At 37.8% G+C, this 27,212-nt stretch overlaps 5 protein-coding genes across 6 annotated transcripts in view; 3 read left to right on the top strand and 2 right to left on the bottom strand.

Moving 5' to 3' along the window:
- Nucleotides 1-6,284, bottom strand: part of LOC128895688 (26S proteasome non-ATPase regulatory subunit 1) — a 64,827-nt gene extending 58,543 nt beyond the window's left edge. Inside the window, exons 1-8 of the mRNA XM_054158510.1 lie at nucleotides 6,125-6,284; nucleotides 5,716-5,833; nucleotides 5,466-5,635; nucleotides 5,185-5,393; nucleotides 4,645-5,106; nucleotides 4,347-4,573; nucleotides 4,013-4,265; nucleotides 3,733-3,921 (exon numbers count right to left, since the gene is read on the bottom strand). Coding sequence (XP_054014485.1) covers nucleotides 3,733-3,921; nucleotides 4,013-4,265; nucleotides 4,347-4,573; nucleotides 4,645-5,106; nucleotides 5,185-5,393; nucleotides 5,466-5,635; nucleotides 5,716-5,833; nucleotides 6,125-6,155 — 1,659 coding nt within the window. The 5' untranslated portion in view covers nucleotides 6,156-6,284. The remainder of the gene's footprint in view (nucleotides 1-3,732; nucleotides 3,922-4,012; nucleotides 4,266-4,346; nucleotides 4,574-4,644; nucleotides 5,107-5,184; nucleotides 5,394-5,465; nucleotides 5,636-5,715; nucleotides 5,834-6,124) is intronic.
- LOC128895703 (pancreatic lipase-related protein 2-like) lies at nucleotides 934-3,480 on the top strand. Its single transcript, XM_054158535.1, has 7 exons — nucleotides 934-1,094; nucleotides 1,508-1,673; nucleotides 2,093-2,241; nucleotides 2,450-2,704; nucleotides 2,791-2,979; nucleotides 3,171-3,297; nucleotides 3,370-3,480. The coding sequence occupies exons 1-7, from the start codon at nucleotides 1,067-1,069 to the stop codon at nucleotides 3,428-3,430; spliced, it is 975 nt and encodes a 324-aa protein (XP_054014510.1). The 5' UTR covers nucleotides 934-1,066; the 3' UTR covers nucleotides 3,431-3,480.
- Nucleotides 6,285-6,371: 87 nt separating the features above from the next.
- Nucleotides 6,372-7,795, top strand: LOC128895706 (transcription initiation factor TFIID subunit 9). Of its 2 annotated transcripts, XM_054158538.1 has the most exons (4): nucleotides 6,372-6,801; nucleotides 6,940-7,389; nucleotides 7,462-7,530; nucleotides 7,617-7,795. In XM_054158538.1, exons 1-4 carry the CDS (start codon nucleotides 6,663-6,665, stop codon nucleotides 7,757-7,759), a joined length of 801 nt encoding a protein of 266 aa, XP_054014513.1. In that variant the 5' UTR covers nucleotides 6,372-6,662; the 3' UTR covers nucleotides 7,760-7,795. The 2 variants fall into 2 exon arrangements, with proteins under 2 accessions (XP_054014513.1, XP_054014514.1); XM_054158539.1 differs by lacking the exon at nucleotides 7,462-7,530 and having other exon boundaries at nucleotides 6,386-6,801.
- Nucleotides 7,796-7,861: 66 nt separating this feature from the next.
- LOC128895704 (cilia- and flagella-associated protein 20-like) lies at nucleotides 7,862-12,342 on the bottom strand. The gene is made up of 5 exons (XM_054158536.1): nucleotides 12,250-12,342; nucleotides 9,721-9,810; nucleotides 9,285-9,476; nucleotides 8,898-9,130; nucleotides 7,862-8,659 (listed from the first exon to the last, which is right to left on the bottom strand). Exons 2-5 carry the CDS (start codon nucleotides 9,802-9,804, stop codon nucleotides 8,194-8,196), a joined length of 975 nt encoding a protein of 324 aa, XP_054014511.1. The 5' UTR covers nucleotides 9,805-9,810; nucleotides 12,250-12,342; the 3' UTR covers nucleotides 7,862-8,193.
- Nucleotides 12,343-15,501: 3,159 nt separating this feature from the next.
- Nucleotides 15,502-26,713, top strand: LOC128895698 (oxysterol-binding protein-related protein 2). The gene is made up of 9 exons (XM_054158524.1): nucleotides 15,502-16,000; nucleotides 19,546-19,744; nucleotides 19,878-19,987; nucleotides 20,309-20,467; nucleotides 20,625-20,825; nucleotides 21,096-21,285; nucleotides 21,560-21,676; nucleotides 21,754-21,971; nucleotides 22,681-26,713. Exons 1-9 carry the CDS (start codon nucleotides 15,966-15,968, stop codon nucleotides 22,781-22,783), a joined length of 1,332 nt encoding a protein of 443 aa, XP_054014499.1. The 5' UTR covers nucleotides 15,502-15,965; the 3' UTR covers nucleotides 22,784-26,713.
- The last annotated feature ends 499 nt before the right edge of the window (nucleotides 26,714-27,212 follow it).

A 27,212-nucleotide genomic window follows, 5' to 3' on the forward strand; every position in this document is an offset into this window, starting at 1 on the left:
TACACAAAAAAGGAAATAATTGAAAGATACCTCCATCTTAAGATGTCTTACCAATGTATTATTTTTCGAGAATGCTTTTTTATACAAAAAGAAAAATGATAATTGCAAAATACCTCCATCTCGAGATAACTTTGCAATGTATTACTATTCATCGAGTATGCTTTTTCAAAGAGGAGAAGATTAATTGGAGAATGACTTCATCTTATATCTTAACAGTGTATCTTTCTTTTAAGTGTATTTTAAAGTGTATGTGTAAATCGGATTAAAACATTATTAGATCAGCTAACTATACAATGAACGATTCAGAAAAGGATTTTATTCATTTGTAATTTGAAAAGTAAATACTGTCAAATATAATCGCAATTCTTCACGGTAATCTGACAATGGTCGACGTTCCTCATGATTTTTGGGATATTTTCTGAATTACGCAAGCACGTGCGATCGTTACTTGATTAATGCTTGGGTGACGTTGAGTGATGTTTAATTTGTACTATATTCAACGAAAGCGTGGATCGGCAAAGAATTTAACACGTTACAAAAATATTAAATATCTAATTTTAAGGCTTTTAATAATAAATAACAATGGAAAAGATCTCTCATCATGATTTCCATTACAATTCTACAAAATTTAAACTTCCTGCCATTTTTAATAGTGTAAATATAAATAAATATTCGAATCAAGTAAAAAATCTTCGATCGGAATACGCGAGATATCATCACCGTTAAGTTCAAATTTCGTAACAGTTTCTCAATCTGATCGATCGAGAACTAATATCTACCTAATCTCCAGCTTATTTTTTAATCCGGTAGAGAGTACGGAATTTCTCAAGGTTCGATCATGAATTTAAAAAAAAAAAAAAAAAAAAAAAAGAAGGAAGGAAAACGTTCGAATATTTATTCTTCGCCTTGAAGAAACGTTCATCAGTCATATCCCTTATCAAAGATGTAGTGCTCGAGTGATCGAGCATTGTTTCCATAAAACGTATAAAAGAAGCGACATCGAAGCGCTAGAGCTAGCTAGTCGTGGAATTCTGACGCGAAGTGACCCGCGGAAACGAAATCAAAAATGGTGGCCCCTGCATCTCTTGCTCTGAGTACGTATTAAAATATTATAAAGCTCCCAAAAAGTTCTTTTTACGAATTCATTAATTTTCATTTCTTCAACGATATTCTACCAAGTAAATAGATTAAATTAATGGCTTTCTAAGACAGAATTCTTCAAAATAGCCTTATCCACGAGTCATCTAATATATCTCAGACGAAATTTTCTGAACTTCTTTAAAACCTGCTAATTTTATCTAAATATTTCTATTTACAATTTGCGTGCTAGTGTTTGTCGTGCAATGTTCAGTCAAGCATCCAACCTGGTCTGTTTTTCGTTGGCGTTGCGTTATCCTGTCTTTTAGCTTTCCCTAATTAATCCTATAAGAAAGAAATCTTAAAAGAACTTTTGGGGTAATCTGATAGCAATACAACGGTATGATAATCGTGGCAATTTCTATTATAGTTTATCCCACCCTGCTCACGGCGTTGATGCAGGCCAACTACACGGTTTTTCCAGATGACAACGGAGTCCCGTACCTGATCAAGCTTGACGACAGACCTCTAAGTTTGGACGAGATCAATGCTTTGTCCAGCGACCTCGATTCCATCACTTTCAACCTCTTCACGCGGTTAGGACTAACAATAGACACTACCAATAGAAACTAAACAATAGACACTACCTTGACCGAAAGCATTACATTCGTCAATTTCAATCTTCTCAAACAATTTGGAACACATGCTGAGAACAATATAACTTCCCGTACAACATTTTGTTTTTTAAATTCAACTGTTCACTGTTTCAATCGCAGAGAATATAGTCTAAACGCTATTGAAAAGACGTGCATCCTTCGTAAATAATATTAAATTCTGGATCTTTTTTCTATCTACGAAATTTTGTCCTAGAGTTGGTTCCAATTGGTGTTAAGAAGACCATAGAATCTATTGCAGTTAAAAACACTACGTTTTATGATCATTAATGCATTCCTTATTCTCTCAAATATATAAATTTCTTTAACACCAAACAGAACTCCTCGATTTTTCTTTCCAGGAGGAACCCAACAAATGGACACTCCCTGTCAATGAACAACCCTAACACGGTCTCGCAGAGCAACTGGAACGCGAACAGACCAACAATCTTGGTCACCCACGGATGGAAGAGTAACGGAGACTCAAAATCCTGCACTTTGGTTCGCGATGGTAACGTTAAATGCATTCGATTGCCTACTAATTTTCCATTAACTCTGTTGCAAATATATTTGACTATTGAAACATAATACTTGGAGAGTACTACTAGAAGTAGAAGATAAAATTCTCAACTAAATAGAATTCAGCTTCGTTCCTAATAATTTCTCATTTTTCAACAATCCAATCTTTTCTTTCGATAACTAAAGGATGATCTTTGCAGCTTATCTCAAGGCTATCGACTGCAACGTGATCGTCATAGACTGGCGCAATATTGCCAAAAACCTGATCTACTCGCAAGTAGCAAAGAGTGTGCCATTAGTGGCCCAGCACGTCACATCGTTCTCCAGTTTCCTGCGTTCGAGGATGAATCTGAAAGCATCTACCACAAAAATGGTAGGACACTCTCTAGGTGCCCACGTCATGGGATTGGCAGCGCGATCTCTTTCGAAGACTGGTCAAGTCGCGGAAGTTATAGGTAAGAATCATTGTTTCTATACAAAATCGACCATGACTTCGGTACTTCTTTAGTACCGTTAGACTCTTAAATGATCGCAATTGCAGCTCTGGACCCAGCCAAACCATTGTTTGAACAGAAAGGTCCTGGCGACAGAGTTGATCGTTCGGACGCGAAAAATGTTCAAATTATTCACACGTCTGCTGGCAAGTTAGGCATGGACGGCGCAGTTGGCACCTCAGATTTCTATGCTAATGGAGGCAGTAAACAACCTGGATGCTCTAGCGACTTGCTCGGTAAGAATGAGACGCTTCAAGTTATTTTTATTGGGTTTTTCTGGTTAACACGTTGTGGTAAGATGAATCCTATTAGATAACAATTCTAGTCACTACCAAATCGAGGCAGAATGTATTGGACTGAGGTTGAAGTGTAAATTATTCGCTTCGTTGTTCACTGTGGAAAGACTAAAACACATTTCGCTAAATAGGTTCCTGTGCTCACGGACGCAGCTACGAGTACTTCAGCGAATCTATCACGAAGCCAAGGGGATTCCCTGGTACTCCAAGGAACGGCGGTGGAAAGATGTACATGGGTGGATCAACCCTTAGCTCTGGGTAACTTGTGCTTACATTAATGTTATACAAATTAACGGTACAGCAGATTTATGTATTATCTTTTCTTTACAGTGCTCATGGCTCCTATGATTTCAAAACTGCGGACCAGTCACCTTACGCGCTGGGTGGTTAACAACATATTGTAGATTTACTGTAATATAAATAATACTTTTGATAATTTAAGTTGCCTATTCTTTCAAAATTTTCTACCGTTCCCGCATATCCTTTACCTAAGTCGAACTGATATATTCGAATAACGTGCGAGGTCAACGAGAAAATATTATTAACCTAAAAACGAAATTATGAATTTGTTTAAGAAGATGTCTGTTTCCGTTACGACCCGTTACCTTCATTTTTGTTGTTAAATACGTCTATCTTATATGATGCGCGAGTTATTCAAATTAGAGTATAGAAAAGATGTATAGATCGACTTACAGCAACCATATCTTCGATCGCCTGGGTTGATTTAGATCCCAGCATAACCATGCCCATGGCGATGCCCGCTGCCTCGCCAGTAACAGCGTCATCTTGATACAGATTGAACTTGAGTTGCTCGTAAACATCCTGTCTATGCGACCCCATAGCAGCCAGACCTAACCCTAAGCAACCTCCGTGGCGAACCATCTGCGAACAACAAACCGCGAGGCGTTATACAAACAAATGATCGGAACGAATTTCTTCGTAACGAAATAAACAATGAGCATCGTATACGTGCCTCATTCTGTGCGTCCTTTAGCTGTCCGAGTAAATAATCCGTGATGACCGCGCCGTGATTAGCGTGAATGAGTCCTAACGCGTACAAACCACCTCCCTCGGAGTAACCAGCACCAGCGCCTGCATCCCGCGGGAGATAGGATTGCATTAATGCTAGAGCCTCCTGTTCGTGACCTCTGTGAATTACGCCTAAAGACGCTGTCGCTGTTAGCTTAGCCCAATTTGTAGCACGAGCCAGCCATTCTAAATTATCCCTAAAATATAATATTCCGTAGAATTAGGATATGAAATGATAAATAGAATAATTCATCGAGTCTAAAGCAGAGTGTCGTTACCTTAAAAATTGATCGCTGGTTGTTCCAGAATGCATATACGCATTTGCAATTACGGTGGCAGTATGACAAATAGACACTCGTATAGCGTCCTTGGTATTCTTTAATATTAACATGTCGGTATGGTTACTACGGATTAAAAATTGCAGATGCAAGTCAATGGAAATTTCTCCGCCTAAAATGCTCGACAGCGCGTCTACTCGTTCTTGTTGTTCGCGCTCTTCGGCATTCTGGTTAAATAAATGTAGATTAATAAATGGTACTATATTTAAGGTGTAGCCGGTTGAGCAGTATAGCTTACCAAACTTTCAACGCTACGTTCAGTCTTTTCTTCCGGAGCGGGTGTACTAGTTTCGGTTTCCATACTCGTGGAATCCGAACTTGTAGCATCGGTAGACGCTTTCACGGCTGGTTTAACGATTGGTTTAACGATAAGAGCTCCTGGAATGGGAGCCATTGCTCTAAGTGCTTGTAAGACGCGGCCGAGGAACTGCTGTGTCGCTGATTCGTACAAATCGAACGCGATTTGATAGGCCATTAGAACACAATCTTGCGAGCCTTTGCTTAATCTGTCTAAGAGTTCAGCGACAGCTAACGGATCATCAAGAAATATCAGACACTGACACATGTTGACATAGTCTGGTGTGCCCAAATTGCGGTAAAGGCTCACTAAGCAGCGAAGTACAGTGTTGCGGAAGCCACGATTCTGAATGAGACTCATGACGACTTGAAAAGCATAGGACAACATGCCGCTCACGTCATCCTAAAATAAAAATGATAATATGAATATTCACCTTATGATAGTACATAGACTCTGTTAATTATTGAACATTTTCCTTACCGACTGCATAATCGCAGCTTCGAAGATATCCATTCTTCTAGTTTCAAGAGCAAGACCTAAAGCTTGTCTATACTGATTATCATCTAAACAGCGTTGAAACATTCTATTAACAATTCCTTCCAATCTAGGATCGATTCCTTTGCTACCTGGTGGTAACTTTCCTTCAGCTTCCAGAACACGTTGTTGAGTATAAAAGTCGATACATTTAGCTGTATAAAAATTCTCAATAAATATATATGATCTAATAAAACTAAAATCTCTTGGAATAAAAGATTTAGTACCTATAGTAGTATCAACATATTCGTTACGAGCATTCACATCAAAGAGATCTGCAGCTCCAAGGGCATATGTAAGAGAATCTTCAAAACTTCCTAAATGATAATAAACTTTACTAGCAACTAATGCGGCTAAATCATGTTGGGGAAATGCCTTATCTTCGTGAAGAATTTCACTAAAACACAAAAAACTCACTGTTAAAACACAGAGGAAAAATAATTAAAACACTCCAATAAACCAGTTAGGATTTCATACATTTTTTCTATGGCTTCTGAAATTTCAGGCCAAAATTCGTCCACGATCATATCCAACTTTTTCAGAGCGAATACCTTTAATTCAGGCATTGGCTCCTCGAGGAGAGAGATGATACCAGCTGAAACAATGGATTACGGTTATTAAATATAGTTAAACAAAGTACTTAAATCATGTGTCCCTATGATTACCTAAACATCTCTAGATCACTGGGTACTCGTTATTACTAATTAAAATTAAGTAAACAATTGTATTTTATATTTTAGATATAAAAGGAGAGGTTATGATCCACAAGATTTGCAAATCATTGCATGGAAAGAGACCAAGTACTGTGTGAAAATTAACTGATAAGTACGGTAATAATGTAATTTAAAAATATAACGTTGTGTCAAATACGAAATAAATAATTTACCTGCGGACGTGATGTTCATGTTGGTTTTCATATGATATAAATTCTTTCCGTTAAAAGTTCAGACGGTTCATACAATTTGACAGCAAACCACGACGAACCAGGGTGGCCAAGCGCAGATGCGGGGAAGTGGAACCACGTTTTTAGTTGAAGACATAAAACCACGCGGCGCTAGAAGGCATCACACAATCAAATCTAACGTATCGGTGAGTACCACCACACTGCTATGCATTGAATAATTATTCATACAAATGATACATTTGACATATTAACTAATAATAGACAAGTGAGAATATTTAAAAGAAAATATATTATTTCATTGAAGGAGTTCAAAAATATTGAACAATGAATGCTGAACACTGAATAATTGAATACTGCATATTTTGAACTTCATCGGTGGCTCCACTGTAACGCGTACTTCAGTTTTGTGTTCGATTTTGAGTGCAACATTGAGCAACGCTAACCTAGAATACAATCCATCAATTGTGTTCTTTAATTGTTGTACGTGTGGTGCAACAATAACAGTTAACGTTTATGGAAAATGACAGAGAAAACAAAGACGATGAGTCACGTAAAACATATTCCAAAGGACGCACAGGTGATAATGTCAATAATGAAAGATATGGGAATCGCTGATTATGAACCGAAGGTTATAAATCAGCTCCTCGAATTTACGTATCGTACGTATTACACATTGACAATTTATTCAAATTTATATATATTTTATTGAAAATCCAAGTAAATTTACGTATCCGTTTATTATTCTGTGATACAATTATACAAGAAAACTTATGAAACGATCGTTTTACAATTCATAGGTTATGTTACTTGTATATTAGACGACAGTAGAATTTATGCAAATCATGCAAAGAAGAAATTCATTGATTTGGATGACGTTAGATTAGCAGTAAAAATGCAATTAGAACGTACGTTTACAAACCCACCACCAAGAGATGTATTACTTGATGTTGCTCGGGCCAAAAATAATACACCGCTTCCATTCGTTAAACCAAGTAACGGCTTGAGATTACCACCGGATCGATATTGCTTAAATGCAACAAATTACAAACTTAAGAATGCAACGAAAAAAGTACTTGGAAAACCGTTACATTCTTTAGTTGGAAACAATATTCAAGGTGGTCAGTCTAAGTTAAAAGTAGAAGGAAACAAGACTGGTCTGTCCATTGTTAAGAGACCAGGAACACTGGCAACTGTTGCCAGAACTCAAACTATTTCGATACCAAAGCCTGTGTTGAAATTTTCAACGGGTAAGTCGTACAGAAAAGTGTAACCGATAGTCTTATGAATAAATTAATATTAGAATCTTTGTTAATTCGTAGATCCGTACCGCGTCCAGCATTCCCAAACGTCCGTTCCTTCTATCCATATTTCATTGAGACCTCAGCTATGTAAGATGCAAATTACTTAAGCAATAATGAAAAAATTTGCTTTCGCGAGTTTGATTATTTTTTACACCAATCTTTTACACTTCTAGCTGCGTCAGGTACAGCTACTGTAAAGGCACAAGTGACCAAGCCAAAAATACAAATCACGTCAGGGCAAACAATGCCTCCCATCAAAATAGAAGAGGAGTCTATGAAAAGGAAGAGAGAAGATGACGATTACGACGTACCATAATATTACACAATAAACGCTCATTATGTTTTTATTTTACACCTTATGTCCTTGTTCTATGGAACAGTGTATAGACTGTCATAATGGTTTTAGTCTGTATCATACAAGACATACCTTCCCGTGATTAGTACTATATTTTCAATGCAATTATATATTTTTATTAAAAATAATATATATAATCTACATGATGAATTAAAAAATGAAAGTATTTGTATATCTTATCACCTCTTAGAGTTTTATGCATAATAATTCTATATGTGCTTCTAGTTCATTATTTATAGAAGCTTCTCTGATATAAATATTTATTGTGAAATAACTGGTAAGTTAGTTCGGTTTTAACATATTTACAGTGAAAAGTATTCTAACGGTGTTTGAGACTGCATAAAAATAAACTTTTTATTAATTAATATATACACTAAGGTAGAATCATATATCCATTACTGAGCTTCGTATTCTTCCTCGTCGTCTTCAGCCGCTATATGTTCGCCGTCAGTTTCCTCTTCCGTTGCGTATCCCGGAGACGTTCCATGAGTAGCAACTCCATGTCCGGTTTCGTACTCTGCAGCATCTTCATCTTCTGCCTCATAATCTGTTACTTCTGGAAGCTCAGCTTCACCCTCCTCTTCTTCTTCTTCATCTTCCTTTGCCTCAATTTTCGTAGCTTCTTTTTCCAGGGGAGCAGCTTCATCTTCGATTGTTCCTTCGTCTTCCAATGCTTCTTCACCTTCCTCACCTTCCTCGTCTTCAGGTGCATCGCCCGCATCAAAAGGTGGTGGTTCCACAACTTCGACCTCCGGTTTCTTCTTATATTTCGACTTCACGTCTTCTTCTCTAACACATTTCCTTCGATGGATAGGTAAGAAGAGCTTAAAATCTTCTGGTAGCTCATCTTCCGAATAAATTCTGTCAAATGAAACGAGGCTCAGTTATGGCAAACATTGGAATCTGAATATTTATAGCAAAGGATGAAATCATATGCGGTTTCTTTACAAGAAGAAAATCAACTCGAGAGGCAAGAACTATTAATGTGTTCGATCTTTTAAAATACTCGATATTGAAAAACTTATAGTGATTGAAGTAATTATTGTTTCTTCGTCTATTACTTCTCACATTTCTTTGTTTACTTTCTTTACTTTCGCACCTGTCTGCGAAATAGATGCGTCGTATTCTGCAGTTAGCATGGATCTGGAGACGCGTGGTCTCAATGTAGTTCGTGCCATATGCTCTTCGCGTGAAATCTGCCAGATTAAATTGAATTTGATTCCAGCCACCGGACAATCCGATCGGCATCGACGTGCAGAAGGGTCTGATACGAGTGGTGCTTTGGAAGTTGCTCATTCGAAACCTCCTGTGCATGTTCTTGTCGTCGAGTATCTATCGAAGCGAAAAGTATACCATACTTCTACTCTGAAGTGAAATATTGATAGATGCAAAAGTTTCATCGTATTTGTAACGTAAGATAATTTTCTTTATTCTCGGACCTAGGAGGGTAACGATAAAAAATTGGATTTAGTCGCGAAAGATTTACTGTTATCTCGAACGTGAAATACTTCTTCATGTTCTTCACAATCATAATCAGAAAGGGATGTCGAACGCCGAGAACTTTCTTTGGATTCGCGGGACAAAAGATGTAGGTCGTCGTGACGTTCGTTCCAGCCAACTCCAGAGCCAATGATTTCACCTCTTCGTCCGTCACCCTTCGAATGTATCCGTTCTTCACCTGCTCGAAATTCGGTTTCTTTGTACTTTTTACTGGACTAGATTTAAGACGGATAGTAACTCCTCCATTTTATTGCAGAAATGACATAAGACAATGAGCATTAATTTGAATATTTTTCATCGTATCTTCGTGGAAAATATCGAAACATCGAAATGGAGAAATTTTGTTGACTAAGAAGGAATTAATATTATTTATAGCTTTGTTTCATAATTAATTAATTAATTAATTTTTAACCATAACTTACATGCATGTCCCACAACTCCAAAGGGGACGAACCACAGCTGTATAAAATGGACAGGAGTCCGTGCTGGTACTTGTTACGAAACATCGTTCTCTTCGTCCGCGTTGGAAACACGAATAACAGATAACAGGAATCGAAAATATCTATATTAAATTTTTTCTTTATCGTTATTAATTTGCAAAAGTAAAAAAGTGATGATCTATTAAAAATGTTTCTTTGTTTCGCCTGTCGTCGAATTGAATTTGTTTACTTGTGATTTCCCGCCAAAACGAGAGCAGAGACGTCTAAGAGGCGCGTGAATTACAACGTATTTTGATATTTTTTCTTATCCATTGTTTCAATTAAATTTTGTTTATCTCTGTCTGAGAGAAAATAGACTCATTCAATGTATACAACGTACAAACGTGTCTTTATTTTGCTCGTGTGTCGATACAATTGTTTGACAGTGATAACGATGAAGTTTATGCGTTAATGATTCGTGAAGAGTTCGTTGAGGTGACGTCTCTCGTTCGCGGTTAACAAATCGGGGACGATCAACGTCTTCTGTGGCATCCCGACGCTGAAGACACGGTCGACTTTAACGCTATCGATGGCGAACATTTGCATCATCGCGAAATGCATGACTTCGCGGTTCAGCTGACGTCTGATCTGTTTCTTGATTCTTTGTAGGCGACGCCTGCAGATCACGTAGCTTCCAAACAAAATTATGCGTTTAATGATCGATCGCGGTGCAAAACAATTGTACTTATTAGAGTAATTGAGTAAAATACTGATACGTGATTCGTACAGTATCGTTTTGGAAACCTGTTTAAAAATGTACATTTTTAGTTATAATTAACACGTTGATCGCCATGTCACCCATATATGGGTGACAGTGTTTTTTCACTCAAGAACTAGAAAGATTAAAATTCTGAAAGTTAGTCGTCACAGGAGATGAATCTAAACGAAGTTCTTGAATTTTGATGTAATTACAAAACTAAATACCACGATAAATGTTTCATTAGCTAGACTCCGATAGTTTGAATGATATTTAATCTTAGCAGAAATTTTCAAGAATACTCGTTTGGCAGTCAACGTGTTAAATGAAATGATAGTTGTGATCGAATAGAGAATAGTTAGAATGTTCTATGAGACGAAGAGTACAAACAGGATTTGATAGTTACATACTTTGTAGGATTCAACTATAAGAAATATATTAGATTGCAAAATAGAAGCAATTATTCGATTTAAAATTCGCGCCTTAAGCGTATAGCTAGCGCCATCGGTGGCAAAACGTCTAAGTTTGTCGTAAAATAGTTCGTAGTTTTTAATGCTAGATGACGCCACATACTCCTGTATATACCGACATGACTGTTTATTGCATTATATTCATAAACTCTTGCTTCTTATTTCCTATAATGAACTTTTTATTACGCTACGAGGATTTTGATATTATAATTTAGCTGTTCATCGACTTTAATTTTCTACAAGGTTCCAAACAACAACTATTTTACAACAAACTTAAGCGTTCTCCCCACCGATGGCGCTGTATTTTATTGCCGAAACTGTTACCCTTTTGGTTCAAAAAGTGAGCTTTAAATGACTTTTCGACTCTTCATCAATGATTATAACTTCAAATTGTTGTATATTGTGCATTTCAGGCAACGTAAAACTATGTATATGTGCAAAGAAAAGTTGAATATGCGTGTCGGTATATACAGAAGTATGTGGCGCCATCTAGCGTTAGAAAATGGGAACTGTTTCACGACAAACTTGGGAGTTTTCCCACCGATGGCGCTGGATGCGCGTTTAAAATTTAAAATTATTGGAAATAGTTCGCTACATTATTTTGCATTCTCAGATAATTAATTAATGCGAAACGTTGGAAATAGTGAGCGGAAAGAAGGACCTCGAGACCTTCTCTTCCTTTATAGTAACTACTCTCGAATGCAAAACTACTTTATATTGGTGTAAATATGAATAACGACACATGTATGTATTATGTATTGATATAGAGAAACGAGATATGTAAATTGACTATATTAATATTTCTTTTTAAATATTTTCTTTAGTATTTTTCAAACTGTAATTTCATCAGCTTCAGATCGAAAAATGAAAAAATAACTTTTTGATTCATATTCTTACGAGGAATTGATCTGGAGAAGAAGCGTTTCAAAATATTAGTTACATCTTGTGCAAAGTAGGGAAATTCTTAATTAAACAAAACAAAATATTGTGTTGTCCAGAAAGTTCGTGGCAATTTTTAAGAAAAATTCAAAGGGACGTTTGAATTTTGATATATATTTATTGAATTATATAAATACCATTTCGTTCCACGACCTTTCCGCCTCTTAAGTGGATCCACTCACATTAATTGTTTTCAACCATTCCAGTATAAACAGACGTGTACCACCTACCAAAAATCGGCACGGACTTTCCCGACAAACTAATAGAAAGGATCTATACTACTCAGCTTCTTCATTCGTTCATTTATGCTCGTAAAAAAAAAAAAAGAAAGGACACGTTCACGAAAGTATCTGAAATGAATCTTACTAAGGCAAGTTCGTAAGGCCCGTGTAACTGGGATGAATCGAAACGTCACTTCTGTACAATTCTGGATACAGTTTCATGTGTTTGGTGAGATACTTCCTCGGACGTGATTTCTTCTCAAGATCCACTTCCGATAGGGACTTCTTATCCTCCTGCTGCTCCACTTCAGTCACCATTTCCGTTATCACCGCGTTCACGATCGCTTCCTTTCCTTCCTGAATCTGATCGGGCATCGTGACATGCAACTGCAGAGAGACACGAAACTATTGATTTCCTATGAGCACGTCTATCAAAGATATTTAACAATTTCGTTTCGTGACTGCCTCGTGTGGAGTCGATCGGCGACTGTCGCGATAGAATACGATACTTTGATGGTATCTTTATCGAAACAGTATTTCGGTATTATTCAAGGTTGTTCAAGTATTAGGTTGTCCTAAAAGTTTCTTTCGTGAATTGCGTTCAATTATTTCCTGTGGCAGTGTTTATATAAATAGACAATCTAATTTCTTAGACACTGATGCTGTAACAGTAATGAAGCGAAATGAATCGTGCACAATTCAGTAATGTAACATAAAACATAAAATATTGTGTATATATTAATTATTAATAAAACGAAAGAAACTTTCGGGACAACCTAATACATAATATACGTTATGTTAGATAGGATACGTTACTCTTTTGCTTACCAAAAAAGTATTTCAGTGTTTTGAGGAAGGTTACGTTAAAATTAATGAGATAAGATTATTCTATTAGGTCGTAAAAAAAAAAAAAATTTGAAGCAATCTGAGTGTTTTACGATAAAAAAAAAAAATGACTGATACATATTCATGTTTAAATTAGGGTTACAAGTAGACTGCGGATCTTTATGTAAAATAAGATCTTCCTACAAAAATTTAATCCGAATAGGAATTTATTTTACTGTGCAAATATTATAACATGAACTTTAGATTGATACTTTCAATCTTTTTTTATCGCACATTCAAATTTTCTATGAAGGCATAAAGATCCGCAATCTGGTTATAAGTAATGAACCGTGAACGCCTAATAATTGTCAAGTGCACTTACGATCTACTAGAAGAACAACAATAAACGAAATTAATAATATACACACTTTTCCCTCACTTTTTTTTTTCTTTTTTTTTTTTAATTACTTTCACAGCTTGCACAGAGGAATTAGGGGAATTAGGCGACACACAAGCTTCAAAATTAACTATACAGGGTGTACCAACTTATATTAATCACAACGTTCCCCAAGTGTCCAATTATATATATATTTTTTAGATTACTTTTGCAGATCGCAAAGAAGTTTACTCACGAAATTATGCGAACACGAATTTCAGAAAGAAGCCCGACGAAGTGGTTTGCAACCTGGAGTCGTCGGCTACGAACTGAGGAATTTTTCAATGGAGGATTCACCTTGGACGACCGACGAACCGCGGCCCGTCACTCCGTCCATCCGACGAAAGTTGGCCGATTTGTAACGAAGTGAGCCCCTGTGCCTCGTACGACTATCGATTTGGTTTCCAGGTGAATCAATAGGGATTCGGTTCATTCTTATTTCGATGTATTGTCTGCATGCACGTCGAAACCATCGTAATTCCCGCGCAGCCATTAATCAGCTCCGGTTAGACGACTAAGAGAGGAATACGATGTCGAGGGGGTGGCGAAGTAGGGCAAAGAGCACGCACTTAGGGTCGCGCGATTGGTTCCATTCGGATTCAAATAGAACCTTTCAAACCTGTGGAATGCTTTAAATTAGATGTATTTTTGTTTGGATCGTTGACGTTTAAGGGGGTAGTCTTCTGTTTTGACTAATTTCGAGGCAATTTGTATAATTCTTTCGCAGCTGAAGAATTGTTATTGATATGTAATATTGAAATTTTAGTTTCTAATATATAAATTGGTAGCGTATTATAAAGTTAATGTGTAAAATACATGTGTATTTTTGTTTGGATCGTTGAAGTTTAAGGAGGTAGTCTTTGGTTTTGAGTAATTTCGAAGCAATTTGTATACATTTTTTTGCAGCCAATGTATTATATCTACTTGATAATTAACACAGTTTCAATGGATTCCATAGGCTGAAACGCTCGATATTCGCGTTTGTATGAAACCGACGCCAACGGTATTCCAGCAACCTGAAACCTTTTGAAAACGTTTGTTGACGAACTGAACACATAGAATTGCACTAAGTTACACTGTTTAACGCAGTTAAACACTTGATAATTACTATTGGAATTTTGTTTTCCAATATCTACAATTTAAAACGAAATAATGGACAGATATTTCTGTTTAGGTCAGAGTTATAAATGATTGGATATAAAGGGACAGAATGAATTTCTTCACCTAATACAGATCTTTTTAAAAGGATTTTCCAGTAGAGTGGAGCCATGAAATTGGCATACGATCGCTTGAATGGACAAGTTTCGCGGCAACGGTGCTCAATCGGGACCATACCGTGAAACCAGAGATTTAATTAACGTGTACCGTACGTAATCCATTGAAGTCTCCACGAGAGCTTCATCGCGTGCTATTGTGCAACGAAATAGACGCGAGGCACGAAGGATGCGCCGACGAGCGGAATATGTATATCGAAACCGATCGAAATCGAACATACAAAATCCATACAAAAATCAGAAGAAAATTGGTTACCACTCATTACATCTACCCAAGGATGATCGAAACATACATTTTCAAACGTTCAAACACCCCACATTCAAACTCCATTAGGCACTTAGAAATATTCAAACAACAAAATACCTCCTTCGAATTTATTTTATTACCTTCGTTTCATCAGAATCTTTATAAACCTCTCCAATCTACGACCTACACGCATACATACTCAAAACATGTACATACACATGCATACAGAAGAAAATACATGAATCAGAATAAAATTGGTTACCACCCATTACATCGACCAAGGATGATCGAAACATACTTCTTGAACGTTCAAACAACCCACATCGCCTTCCAAACATCTCCAAACCGGATTCGTCGCGATACCATGTATCCACCATCGAATCTCCCCGACGTCTCTCGCCCCTTTTCTTGTTCTCCGCCGTGGCAAGAAAAGCGCCGCGACGCGCATCGGTAACTCTCACGCCGAGCCGGTTCCGGCCACAGTAACCATGCTCGAGTTTATTGATATTTTCCCCGAGACCTCAGCGCGAGATGAGAGAGACGGTTGCGGGCCGCGAGCCTGCGCGTCTCGAGGGTGCGAAGAAGACGCAGAGATGAACGAGAGGGTGCGCAGGAACGCTCGTCACGCCCGCACGCCCAACGTGCAGTCGCCTCCTGGTGTACAGCTGATCGCGAGTTAGGGCGATACGACGTGAAAACGGTGCTCGAGGCATGGCGATACGCCGGTAGTCGAATTATTTTCATGACCTGAAACCACGAAACCTACCACGATGGCGACGATCGAGTGAACAGTTTTATTCGGTGGAATCGAAGGGAACGTATTCCATTCGTTCATTCCCCACCCCCTCATCCCTTAGTTACCTTTGGTCTGGGTTCGCTCGTGTTTCGTACCTGTTCGGTTTCATGCGTGGAGGGTGCACGCGGAGGACTCGTTAGGAAGAGGAAAGCGACGACCCTCGATCGCAGCGATCGACGGATGTCGGTGGACGCCGAGGCGTCGTCGTCGAGGGTGGGTGGACCTGTGGAAGCGACGAGCCCCATCCAGCGGTAAAGGTGCTCGATTACAACGACAGATCCATATGATGGCCAACGAAGAGACACAGAGACCCTACAGGTGCGTGTTACACGGAGCTATGGCCCTAAACTTTACTCTTTATTATTAATGGCGTTGTAAAAGTGGCTGTTGAAGGTGTTCGGAGTGGAAGATTTATGAACAAATTTTTTACATATGAATGTACGTGGGTGGGTGGTTGGGGGCGGGGGGGTGGTTGTACATATATACGTAGCATTTGAGACTTTTATCCTGGGCAGTTGCTATCGTATGGTGACTTTTATATATAGAGCATTGGTGCTACTTCAATTTTGAAGCAGTACGGTGTGTATGGATGTATATGATTTTGTGTTTACGTGTGTTGGCCCCTGTTTGGTTTTGTATCTTAGAAATGTTCTATTTACAAATCATGAAGTCTAGTACAGTGACTTCTATATGTGGAGTATCAATGCCATTTAATCTTTTTGAAACATTTTGCACATTTGTTATAGGTCTCTGTTTGATTTTCACATACGTAGTATGTGAGTGATTTTCACATATGTAGCACGCGTGACACTTGATTTTTGTGAAATATACTCTACGTTTGTATAGGTTTGCGTACGTACGGTAAAGCTAACGTTTTATCAGAAAATCATGAAGTCTGATACAGTGACTTCAATGTATGCCTGTCAATGCCATTCAATTCTTTGGAAATATCCTGTACACTCGTATGTGTTTGTGTATGTATGTTGAATTCATTATCAGTTATGTTTGATGCCTCAAACTCTTATAAATTATAATTATATTGCAATGTGAATAAGTTGTGAAGGAAAACTAAGAAGAAGAAAGAAATTTTGTGTTTATTTTTGGGTTTCTATTATTGAAGAAATATTGAAGAAAGTAACGTGAATATTATAAAAGAAGGAAATGAAACAAAAGAAAATAAAACAACGGTTCGAGGAAAATAATGGGTTTAAGTAAATGAAAAGAAAATTAAAAGAAAAAGGGTTTGAAGAAATTAGTGGCGATGTAATAAAAATGGACTTAAACAGTTTAAGGAAAATTAGAGAAGGGTTTACAAAGAGAAATGGATAAGGAGAAGAATAATTCTTTGGTTTTTGAGCAGTAAAACGTTCTCATGGTAACAAAATAACAAAGTGCTCTCGTCAAAGGTTATTACGTTATTATTTCAGAAGAGAACGAGAAGCAAAACGTAGGTAAATAAATAAACCTAACCACTGCTTCCTAAAAAGTATGCTCTTCTAATATTATAAAAAAAATCTTCACCTTGACTCCAAATCATTACATCTATTAGGGGCAATCGGTTGCAGGTACGATCATTTCTATATATAATCGCATTTTAAGGTTTCTTCGTGTACACGGTAGTCGAGAATAGAACACGTTTACGCAATTGACATAAATGACGTAATCGGTGACTGTGTCTGGTCAGATCGTGGTGGATTTATTGATTTCGATTAAGTATTATTGCCGGAACGGCTCGCTTATAAGACAATCGTACGGGATCTGCCTTGTACGTTAATTTGCATACGTGTAAAGTTCTTGGGTTGAATTGTAAACGTTATTATTTATCTACGTGGTTTTCACAGCTGTCGAAAAATCGTCTGGTTACGTTTCAATCGATATTTGTACAGAGACCAGTAAACTATTGCGTAATGTTGCCGGAGAGCTTGTAAACACTCAATTTTAACCTTTTCACAGGGCGAATTAATTAGTGGTTGGAAAAGCCTCTGTGGTAAATTAATTTCGCGACATATTTGTTGACCTTTCACTACGAAACCTAGTAAATCCTTTCGAAAAGGCCAGTTTAAATGCATCAAAAACCATGGAAACTGTTTATTCTGGAATCTATCAATCATTCTCTCTTCGTGTTACCTTTATTGTTCATATTTACGAACAAAGGTACTACTTATCGTTACAAAAATGAATAACCAGGATGTCATGACATGTATTACAATTATAAGAGCACGCGAGAGAAAGATATAATTAGTTTCTATTATTATTAGTAAGATAATTTAATGAATATATTTTTATTGCCATTCAAAATAATATACATAAAATTTCGTTAGAGTCGTTGCAGATTTCTCAGTTTTTTCAGATAGTTAACTAACATTAAGAAAGTGTCCATGTACTCTTGACGGACAGTTTATATAATAATTACGTAATAACTTTATCAGCTAATTAAAATTAAGAAAGTGCCGATATAGTCTTGAGGGACAGTGTACATAATAATTGGCTAAAGAACCAAACTGATTTACATAATTGTCCTCAAGAGAAAACATATGTATTTGCTCGCTGTTTTATTAAATCGAACCAGATTGAATAATGTTAATCAAGTAAATGGAATCGAGGCTACCACTGAAAAGGATCGACATTCCCCATGAGAAATCTCAGAAATAGTCATCGGCTGGATGTTATTAATCGTTATACTCTTCCCGGGAAGCGTGATGGCATTGAGAAATTAACGAAGCAGAGCGTCGAGGCTAATAAACGCTGGAATCTGATCGATTCATTCCACATCCTCTGAAGCTAGCTAGCGAACTGTGATAGAGGAAACAGTATTAAATAGACTACCGATCGACCCCATCAAATTCCCGCAATTCAAACCTAATTTCCAACGCATACCCACCAATTTTCGACGAGCCCAGTAAATACATAACGATTAAACGTGGCAAATATGCTAAATTTAAAACTAAATAGCAATTTCGCTAATTGCAAGAGTAAATTTTAATTTCAAGAAATTGAATTTCTTAGACAAACAAGACTCTCCTTATTCATTCACGAGTATTTTATTTACATTATTTATCGTGTACAATTTTTCCTCTGTTATTATTTTGATTCGATTGAAACTCAAGGAGAAACTATATTATTATTATCATTAATTTAAAATTCTCAAAGAGAAGTTAATCTATATTTAAGCCACGTAATTACTCTGTTTTCAATTATCCTGTATACAATTTTACTTGTATTATTATTTTTATTAATTTTAAGTTCTCAAAGCGAGTTTAATTTACATTAAAGCCAGTATCTCAATTATTCTGTTTTCGTAATTGTCAGACTCTACACGCGACTTGCGCGACCTTAAATGGAATTCGCGAAGCGACAACTGTGGCCTTACAATGCTAAAACCTCCTCCACCCCTTCGTACACCTATCCTCGTTCTACACACATAACAAGCATTCAACCTTTACACTTTTGTCTAATTTTACCTCGCCCTCCTGTTCTCTTTTTTTCCTTTTTTTTTGTGTGTATTACTTCCTCTGTGCTTGTTTTGTCTCTCCTCTGTCATTTTCCGGCCTTTACGTTCCCTCCAACGATAGTTTTTACGATACTCGGGGGGAATGTTCTCTATCCGAACTGCTTTGCATATAAAAGATTTTCCAAAATGGCGGTTTAGGATGTCAGTTTTTAATAAAACGGGAAATGGATGGATTTTTGTACGGGATGTTTAATTTTAATTTTTTGACCGTGCTCTTGAAATTGATTGCGATATTGTAATAGGCTGCGATTGATTTTTTTTAGAACAACATTACCAGTTTCAATAGATACGAATCAATTTTTTTTAGAATAACATTACCAGTTTCAATAGAAACGAATCAATTTCTTTTTAGAACAACGTTACCAGTTCCTGGCCACTCCGAAGTCAATCTGTGTTCCGTGCTATCGCTGGGCAAGGACCTCAGCAAAATCACCATGCCTGTCGTCTTCAATGAGCCGCTGTCCTTCCTCCAACGCGTCGCCGAGTACATGGAGTACGCCAAGCTGCTCAAGCAGGCGTCGCAAGAAGAAACTCCTCTCGGAAGGATACAGGTGAGCCGTTTTAGAAAGATTAGTTTCGTAAAATTTGAATTCAGTAAAATAGAGAAAAATATTACAAATAATAATGGTACCGGTACGTTTGTTTGATCGGAATGATAACAATTCTCTATCGTCGACGTTGCAGTACGTTGCTGCTTTCGCCGTGAGCGCTTTGGCCTCAAACTGGGAAAGGCTTGGCAAACCCTTCAACCCGATACTTGGCGAAACGTACGAGCTGGAGCGCGAGGACTTCCGGTAACTAGATCAACCTATCAAGTTATCCATGTTCCTCCTAAGTTTCTTATCAAACTGGCAGAATATCACGCGGTATAATTAACATTACAGCAGAATATGATATTCTACTTATTAATATTTGTAATACAATAATATATATATGTATATATTGGATGTAAATATTAGGATAAATTTCAAATAGAAATCTAAAATGTTCTACCGTTACAGAGGACGATATTCGCCCCATTTATAACGTCATGTACAGTTATTTTACATGAAACATACATGAAAGTCCAAAGTCGATACGTTGATGGATAATTCGCGCTACAATCCTGTCTTCAGAATAGTCTGTGAGCAAGTATCGCACCATCCACCAGTGTCAGCCTTTCATGCCGACACCGAGGAGTTCATATTCCACGGCACCATACACCCGAAACTGAAATTCTGGGGCAAATCGGTCGAGATACATCCGAAGGGCATCGTCACCGTTGAGCTTCCCAAGTGAGTGCATAAAAACAGTTTCATAACACAGGATAACACAGCATAAGATAGCATAATGCAATACAAGACGTCATAATACATCGTAAAACAATATAATAAACATAAATACACAAAAATCAAGGATAAAGGAATTATTAATCGCGAACCTTGCACGCAGATGGAAGGAAGCGTACACCTGGCAGAACGTGAACTGCATTCTTCATAACGTGCTGGTGGGCCAGTTGTGGATGGAGCAATTAGGCAACCTGGAGATCAAACAATATGGCGGTGCGAGCTATAAGGCGACCCTCGCCTTCAAGGGAGGAAGCTGCAACGGGAAGGATCTCCATCGCGTAGAAGGATTTATTACGGATCAAGAGTAAGCTGGTAACATTTTATCATCACTTGAATCCTTGCACTGTGCACAAATCTAATCAGAGATGGGCAGGATTCTATTTATACATATATTTAGTAGTTAAATGAATAGACGTAGCAAAGAAGTCACAACGGATACAATTTTGCCCGTCTCTGGGAAAAACCTCCAGGATTGCAGCAGTCAGACTCTCAACTGTTGCTGTTAGCTATATTTAAGTGCCTTGTTAGTTGCGTTTTGGCTGTAGGAATTCCAAGCAGTTTGTTTTCTGTTCAGTAAGAAGAAGCTTCTGTTCCTTTACGGAAGATGGACGGACAGGATGAAGGTGTGCGAGCCTCTGCAATACGAAGACGCCCTGGAAAGGGTGAAACGCGAGGCGAAGAGTCCTCAGGGGAGCCCAGGACACAAGAAGGTCTTGGCGAAGCTGCACAGTCTCAAGGTTGGAGCCTTCAAACCCTCCCACCAGGTACAATCTTCATTGGATATTAGACACCGTAGAACCTCGATTAATTAATTAATTATAACATCGATACTCATCGGTCAGTGTCTCAGAATTAATCTCATTGTCAGAGTCTCAGAGTCTGAGTCAGAGTCAGTGGTTCATAGTGACTCTATTAAAAAAAAAGAATTCGGAGAAAATCAAGTAACCCTGAGAAAATTGCATGACAAGTTTCCAGCCGTGATATTTCATGATTCGTTCAGCTAAAACGAAAAGCCAAATTTTGTTCTTAATGTTTAAGGACGCAATTGACGATCCATCGGCAAGTATAGACGGAGACGACACTCCAACGATCGACGATATTCCTGGATCCACAACCCTTTGGGAAGCTGCCCCAAGACCGCCCAATAGTTCAGAGGTGATTACGTTGAATCCAATCAGTTATCTAAATTTAACTCCTTCTTTGTATTTGACGTTTCGTGATGGGGTTTCCAGTATTATCAATTTACAACGTTCGCAATGTCGTTGAACGAAATGACCCCAGAAATGGAGAAAACGATATGCCCGACGGACTCCAGGCTGAGGCCAGACATAAGGAAACTGGAAAATGGCGACCTGGACGTGGCTGGGGCTGAGAAGGCGAGACTCGAGGAGAAGCAACGCGACACGCGTAAGTCTCGTAAGCACAAGAAAACTCAGGAATGGACGCCCAGGTACGAAACATTTAGTATTATTTCATAGTTGAATATGATACTGCGAATATAAAAATTATTTGAACCCGTTCACTGCCAATTACGAGACGTCTCGTAGTTCAAATAGTTTACAGACATTTCGGTCACGAATTATCGCAAAAGAACAATTTTAATTGTTCCAACGTACTTTTTAATGTTTACTTTATAACTACAATTAGTCTATTACTTTTCTAACACCCACCTTTCCATCAATACTAACGTTTCATTTTCGTGAATTACTACGATAATTCGTATCTTTACAAAAATATCTGTATCTAAATCTTCAATAATGATCTTATCAAAGAAAAACAATTTTCAGAGTAACCAGTAATTACATTTTGTCCAACACTGATCGTGTCGATCCTCTATGGACTCTAATAAATTACAACTCACATATATTATTAACTATCATATCGTTTTATTGAACATTTCAATTTTTGTCCACATACACATCTTGTTGTAAGATATCTTCTTAGAATATAATAACGTTTTCGGGTAATAATCGTCAACTCCACACACAAATATCAAACTAAATGTTTCTACAAGCTGCCTTTAAATAAAACTCAGAGGAACATGAATGTATAACTACAACAGCTTCGTCGGAATGTTTTGCATATTACTCGAGTGTACTCGTACATCAAGCCGCCAGATAACGAAGTAACCGTTACGCAAATGTTGCAATGCGCCACAGGTGGTTCCAATTAGGCGTAAATCCATACACGGGTCAAGAGGATTGGCTGTACCGAGGCGGCTACTGGGACCGCAATTACACCAACATGGAGGACATTTTTTAATAAATTCGAATATATCCTTGTTGGAAGACGGATAAACAGCAAACGAAAAGAACGGGACGTACGCTCGCATGTCCTGGCGAGGAGTGTTTTCATACGAAATCGTTGATACACCGCGTAGAGACCGCGTTCATTATTATTTCAATCCTCCATCGTCGGCCAACGCTATTTTCTAATCGATACTAAGGAAATCTTGTTGTTTGTGTCACTATCGTAACTACGAGTATTAGAAGCGTAACAGCGTCGTACGAGGTGTAAGCGTAAATGGCAAATGCTATTTATTTAGTTGATTAATGTCTGCAACTAATACTTGGAACAATTATTTGAAATACTTATAAAATCAAGTAACACGTTATTTCACGTAATATTTCAAAGAATAACATTTGGAAAGTGTCCAGGTCTGAACAAGACAACGCAAAGCTTACGCCTCGTAGGTAACTCCGTATGCAGGTCGTACGTGCGTAGTCGTGTGTAGGTATACTAATCGGTGCTCGGGCGCTCGTTGGTCGAGCCTGGACCGAGGATCTCATAGCTAGCCTTTCAGCAAGAAATCAGCGAAACGCTGTGGCAGAAGGTGTCCGCGGGCGATATTCGTTGCTGTAACATAGCCTAGATGAAGGAATGTCGCTCAGCAGCGTTTACTATAACGCACCAAAGCCTAGTGATCGATGTCTATGCGTAAAATTCGACTGCGAGCGAGTCTTCCTCGCGTTATTTCCGAGGCGAGTCGCCTGAAAGCATTCGTTTACGTCGCGACACGCTGGGACAGGCTTCCTGAAACGTGGTCAAACGTAAACGATTTAACCTTAGGATTTAAACCTATGTCAATTGAAGCATGTACATTTTACTTCGCGTCTAGCCATGAATTGCTGCGGGTCCTGCTAGAAAGGAATTTTACATAATTGGTAAGAGAACCATTAAAGGGCTACACGCAGTTGTCACAGGCAAAGTTCAAGAATTAGTTCTGTTGCAGATTTAAATGCATATTTATTAAACGAATGTTAACACATTTCTATTTATTTTGATACGTACTTTAATATATATTTTAATCTTTAATTTCTTAGGGAAATATTTGAAAGTATTAGCATCGAACATGATATTTACATTATTGATTTTAAATGATTTTAATGATACAGCAAGTCTTTATCAACAAAATTCCTTAATTTAAAATCAACCATATAATTCAATTGTATTTTTGGATTATTTAGTATTCAATTACTAGTGATAATTATTGTAATCGTGAGATAAAACGTATCTTAACAAGCTTTACATATAATAAGTTCTATACTTTGTACTGTAAATGTTAAAAAAAAGTTCTCGTATATTGGTTGCAACAATTGCGCGTAGCCCCTTGATTGGAGTGTTGATAGGGACAAAAGTGGTTGTATTGACGTAATCTTACACAATCTAGCAGTACTCTGAATGTGAGCATATAAACACTAAGCGAGATAATGCATCGTACATATAAAATAATGTTAAAGACTTGTCAATGACACTTTTATCGTGATAATTCGTCATGATCGATGTTATTCTAAGAACTTTGTAATTGCACACTTTGGCCACGTTTTTGCGGGTTATGTTTCACCGTGCTAGGGTATAAAATTTGCACAAAATCCATCCGTTAGCCGATGTTTGCTGTACATAGCGTGGCGAACGATCGCCGTAAACTTTTTATAACATACACAGTGAGCCCTCGAACCGGCGAGACGACTGCACACTTCTGTTCGATTCACCCTTCGAGTGCCACTTAGATGCGGGCAGAATTCGTACCTATATCACCTACATCAACCTACCTACATCGACATTCGAATTAAGCAATTAAAGGTAATCAGATCCTTACAGGAAAATTTGAATTTATATAATTGTATGGAAATTATCGAACGAAGCCAAGTCTGTCTAAGAGACACTGATTAGAGATTGGTCCACGTTGCTTAGAGGGAGAGGTAGGAGAAATTTGATTGCTATAATCGAAGCTTCGGAGGCTGATGCTTGAATATTTAATTCTATAACTACCGATGACCACAATTGTGTGCTTCTATTGTTCATCGACTGCTTTAGCGTCTCTTAGACAGTAATATATTATTTCACAGCGAAGAAATAAAAATATTACTGATCCCTCGAATAAACGTCGCCAAATAAACCTGAACGAAATTTTGCCTGTTTCTGGTGGCACCATGGAGAACGCAGCGATCGCAACTTTCTCACATGTTCGTTTTTACGAGACGCGTAGCGGCGAAGATTCACTTCTGATACTATTTTTATAAAAAAACTTAGTCCGGTCGAACCGAGGCAAGGCCGGAGACCCCTCTACTGGATACCGAGACACTCTAGCTTCGACGTAGGTTTCTGTACATATAACAGCGACTTGTATCATACACTTGTATCTAGGTATAACGATTTAGGCCAATTATACGCACGGAGAGAACGTTGTAGCGGCCACCGACAACCGCGGCCATATGTAAGCTCGGATAGTCTACGAGGAAGCTTCAACCAACAGCGCATCGAACCAGCAATAATGACAAATGTTAACGTTTTTCTTAAGCTCACTCGATGTTCGTAGTTTGTCGAGAGATTCTCCGCCATGGTCTACGAGTCAGGTTTTTTCGAGATTTCGACGGGGAGGTCGAGGGATTGCTCCGAAAGTTGCGAAAAAGGATCGAAGAAATATAACGTACTCTGCTAGACGACTTTCGAGCTGTTAAAATTTGAAATATAAAATATAACCACGCATAGGTTTCACACACGCTTCTAACGAATGTCATTTTCTTTCCACAGTGGACAGACAGAAAGAAATCGGAACTTAAGAATAATGGAATTAAAAGCACGATAAACAATTGCATGTGTGTATCTATGAAAGAGTTAATATAACTTAATTTAACACCAAGAGTTATTTTAAATTTGAATCCAAAATTATTCTACTTTCTCGAAAAGTAGCTCGTGGCTCCATCCACATGATCTAACTTTAGAAAATCGATTATTCTCTCTCGAATCTTTTGGAGGAAGCCAGACCTGACCCAGAGATAACTTTCATTCATCTGTAAGCGTGACAATTGTGATCGTGAAGTCGTTTCGTTTTCAACTAGCCCAGTTTAGATCGCTCGATCGAAGCCTAGACAATATAGTGCAAGATATTTGATACTCAAAACACGGTGCCAATACGATACAATAACGCGCTAGCTGCTCCTTCAGCGATAGTCGTACGTATTCGCGAATCTCTGCCAGCGTAACTCGTAATACCTAGAATTTAGTTCGGCTTTATCGTTAGCGTGTAACCGTCGTCCGATACCGTACTAGCGATTACGGTCTATAATAACGATTCGTTCAAACGAGAATACGGGGACGTTTAGGCCAGTACAGAGTTAATAACGTAAATTCGTCGCTTCTGAGAGCACACGGGAATTCACGGGCTGCGTGATTTACTAATGCGAGAGATCATTTTAAGTGTGTTGCTTCGTAGAAAATTCGCGTGACACCTTGACGAACATTCTCACCGTAATAACAATTGATAGATGTATGTACATATATGTGTATTCAAGTTCTATGTATCCTCCAAGAAGTGTTAAGCTAATCACAAAATTAGTTTACGTTGCTTACACGTTTTCGATATCTGATCATTCTTGCTTTCGACGAAATTGATTACAGCGAATAATTCCAACGCTTTGGAGCTGCACGAGTTTATTAATATAATAAAATGACACCTGAACGCAGGAATAAATTTTCGTTCCACTTGGAATAAAAGATTCAATGATTTACTATTTTCTTTTCTCTTTGTGATTATTTCTTTTTTATCGCTATTGTCGCACAGCAATTGATGAAAAACCGATTACGCTAGTGTCTGTATACGAAGTGATATCACGCAAACGTTAATTAGCATACATCAGTATTGTCGCGATCTGAACAATACGCGTGTATTGGACACATTATAGGAATTGACCTTTACGCAATAAACATCTTTACGCTCCCGCATGACGTTACAACGATCGTCCTGCATCCGTCACGGACGTGAATTGTTAGTAAACTTTAAGAACAGGAACGATAGGTGTATTCCTCCGAAAAGCGCCAATGTTTAAAAGAGCTGAACCACCGAGCTCTCATGCTGTAGAATATTATTGTATTTACGTTGCATAGACGAGTGTATGTAACTGTACATAGATATATAGGTGATAGAAATAAATGTTATAAAGAAAAACAATGGTCTCCTTCCTCTCGGCACGTGACCATTGCGTTTATTTCTTTTGGAATGATTTAAACTTTTGTGTAGATTAAGATTTATGTAGATTAGAAATTGCGAGACGTAATAGTTCCAAAGAAATATTCTATCGCGGTTCATCATGTTATAGAAAATAAAGCAAGGAAAAGAGAATCGTAGAAATAAAGAAACCTTCATGGAAGTAACAATTTCATTACAATTAATAAAATAACGTAGACAAGT

Source organism: Hylaeus anthracinus, unplaced genomic scaffold (genome assembly GCF_026225885.1).
Source record: "Hylaeus anthracinus isolate JK02 unplaced genomic scaffold, UHH_iyHylAnth1.0_haploid 5, whole genome shotgun sequence".
NCBI lineage: Eukaryota > Metazoa > Arthropoda > Insecta > Hymenoptera > Colletidae > Hylaeus > Hylaeus anthracinus.

Bases quoted from the DNA above. Each gene is read 5' to 3' on its own strand.
- LOC128895703 (XM_054158535.1), top strand. From the start codon at position 1,067: ATGGTGGCCCCTGCATCTCTTGCTCTGA. The intron at 1,674-2,092 runs GTTAGGACTAAC...TTTTCTTTCCAG, and splicing joins ACTTTCAACCTCTTCACGCG to GAGGAACCCAACAAATGGAC. The intron at 2,980-3,170 runs GTAAGAATGAGA...TTCGCTAAATAG, and splicing joins ATGCTCTAGCGACTTGCTCG to GTTCCTGTGCTCACGGACGC.
- LOC128895706 (XM_054158538.1), top strand. From the start codon at position 6,663: ATGACAGAGAAAACAAAGACGATGAGTCACGTAAAACATATTCCAAAG. The intron at 6,802-6,939 runs GTACGTATTACA...TACAATTCATAG, and splicing joins GCTCCTCGAATTTACGTATC to GTTATGTTACTTGTATATTA. The intron at 7,390-7,461 runs GTAAGTCGTACA...GTTAATTCGTAG, and splicing joins TGTGTTGAAATTTTCAACGG to ATCCGTACCGCGTCCAGCAT.
- LOC128895704 (XM_054158536.1), bottom strand. From the start codon at position 9,804: ATGTTTCGTAACAAGTACCAGCACGGACTCCTGTCCATTTTATACAGC. The intron at 9,477-9,720 runs GTAAGTTATGGT...AATTTCGAGCAG, and splicing joins TGGAGTTGTGGGACATGCAT to GTGAAGAACGGATACATTCG. The intron at 9,131-9,284 runs GTAAATCTTTCG...TCGCTTCGATAG, and splicing joins ATTTCACGTTCGAGATAACA to ATACTCGACGACAAGAACAT.
- LOC128895698 (XM_054158524.1), top strand. From the start codon at position 15,966: ATGATGGCCAACGAAGAGACACAGAGACCCTACAG. The intron at 19,988-20,308 runs GTAACTAGATCA...TCCTGTCTTCAG, and splicing joins CTGGAGCGCGAGGACTTCCG to AATAGTCTGTGAGCAAGTAT. The intron at 21,972-22,680 runs GTACGAAACATT...AATGCGCCACAG, and splicing joins ACTCAGGAATGGACGCCCAG to GTGGTTCCAATTAGGCGTAA.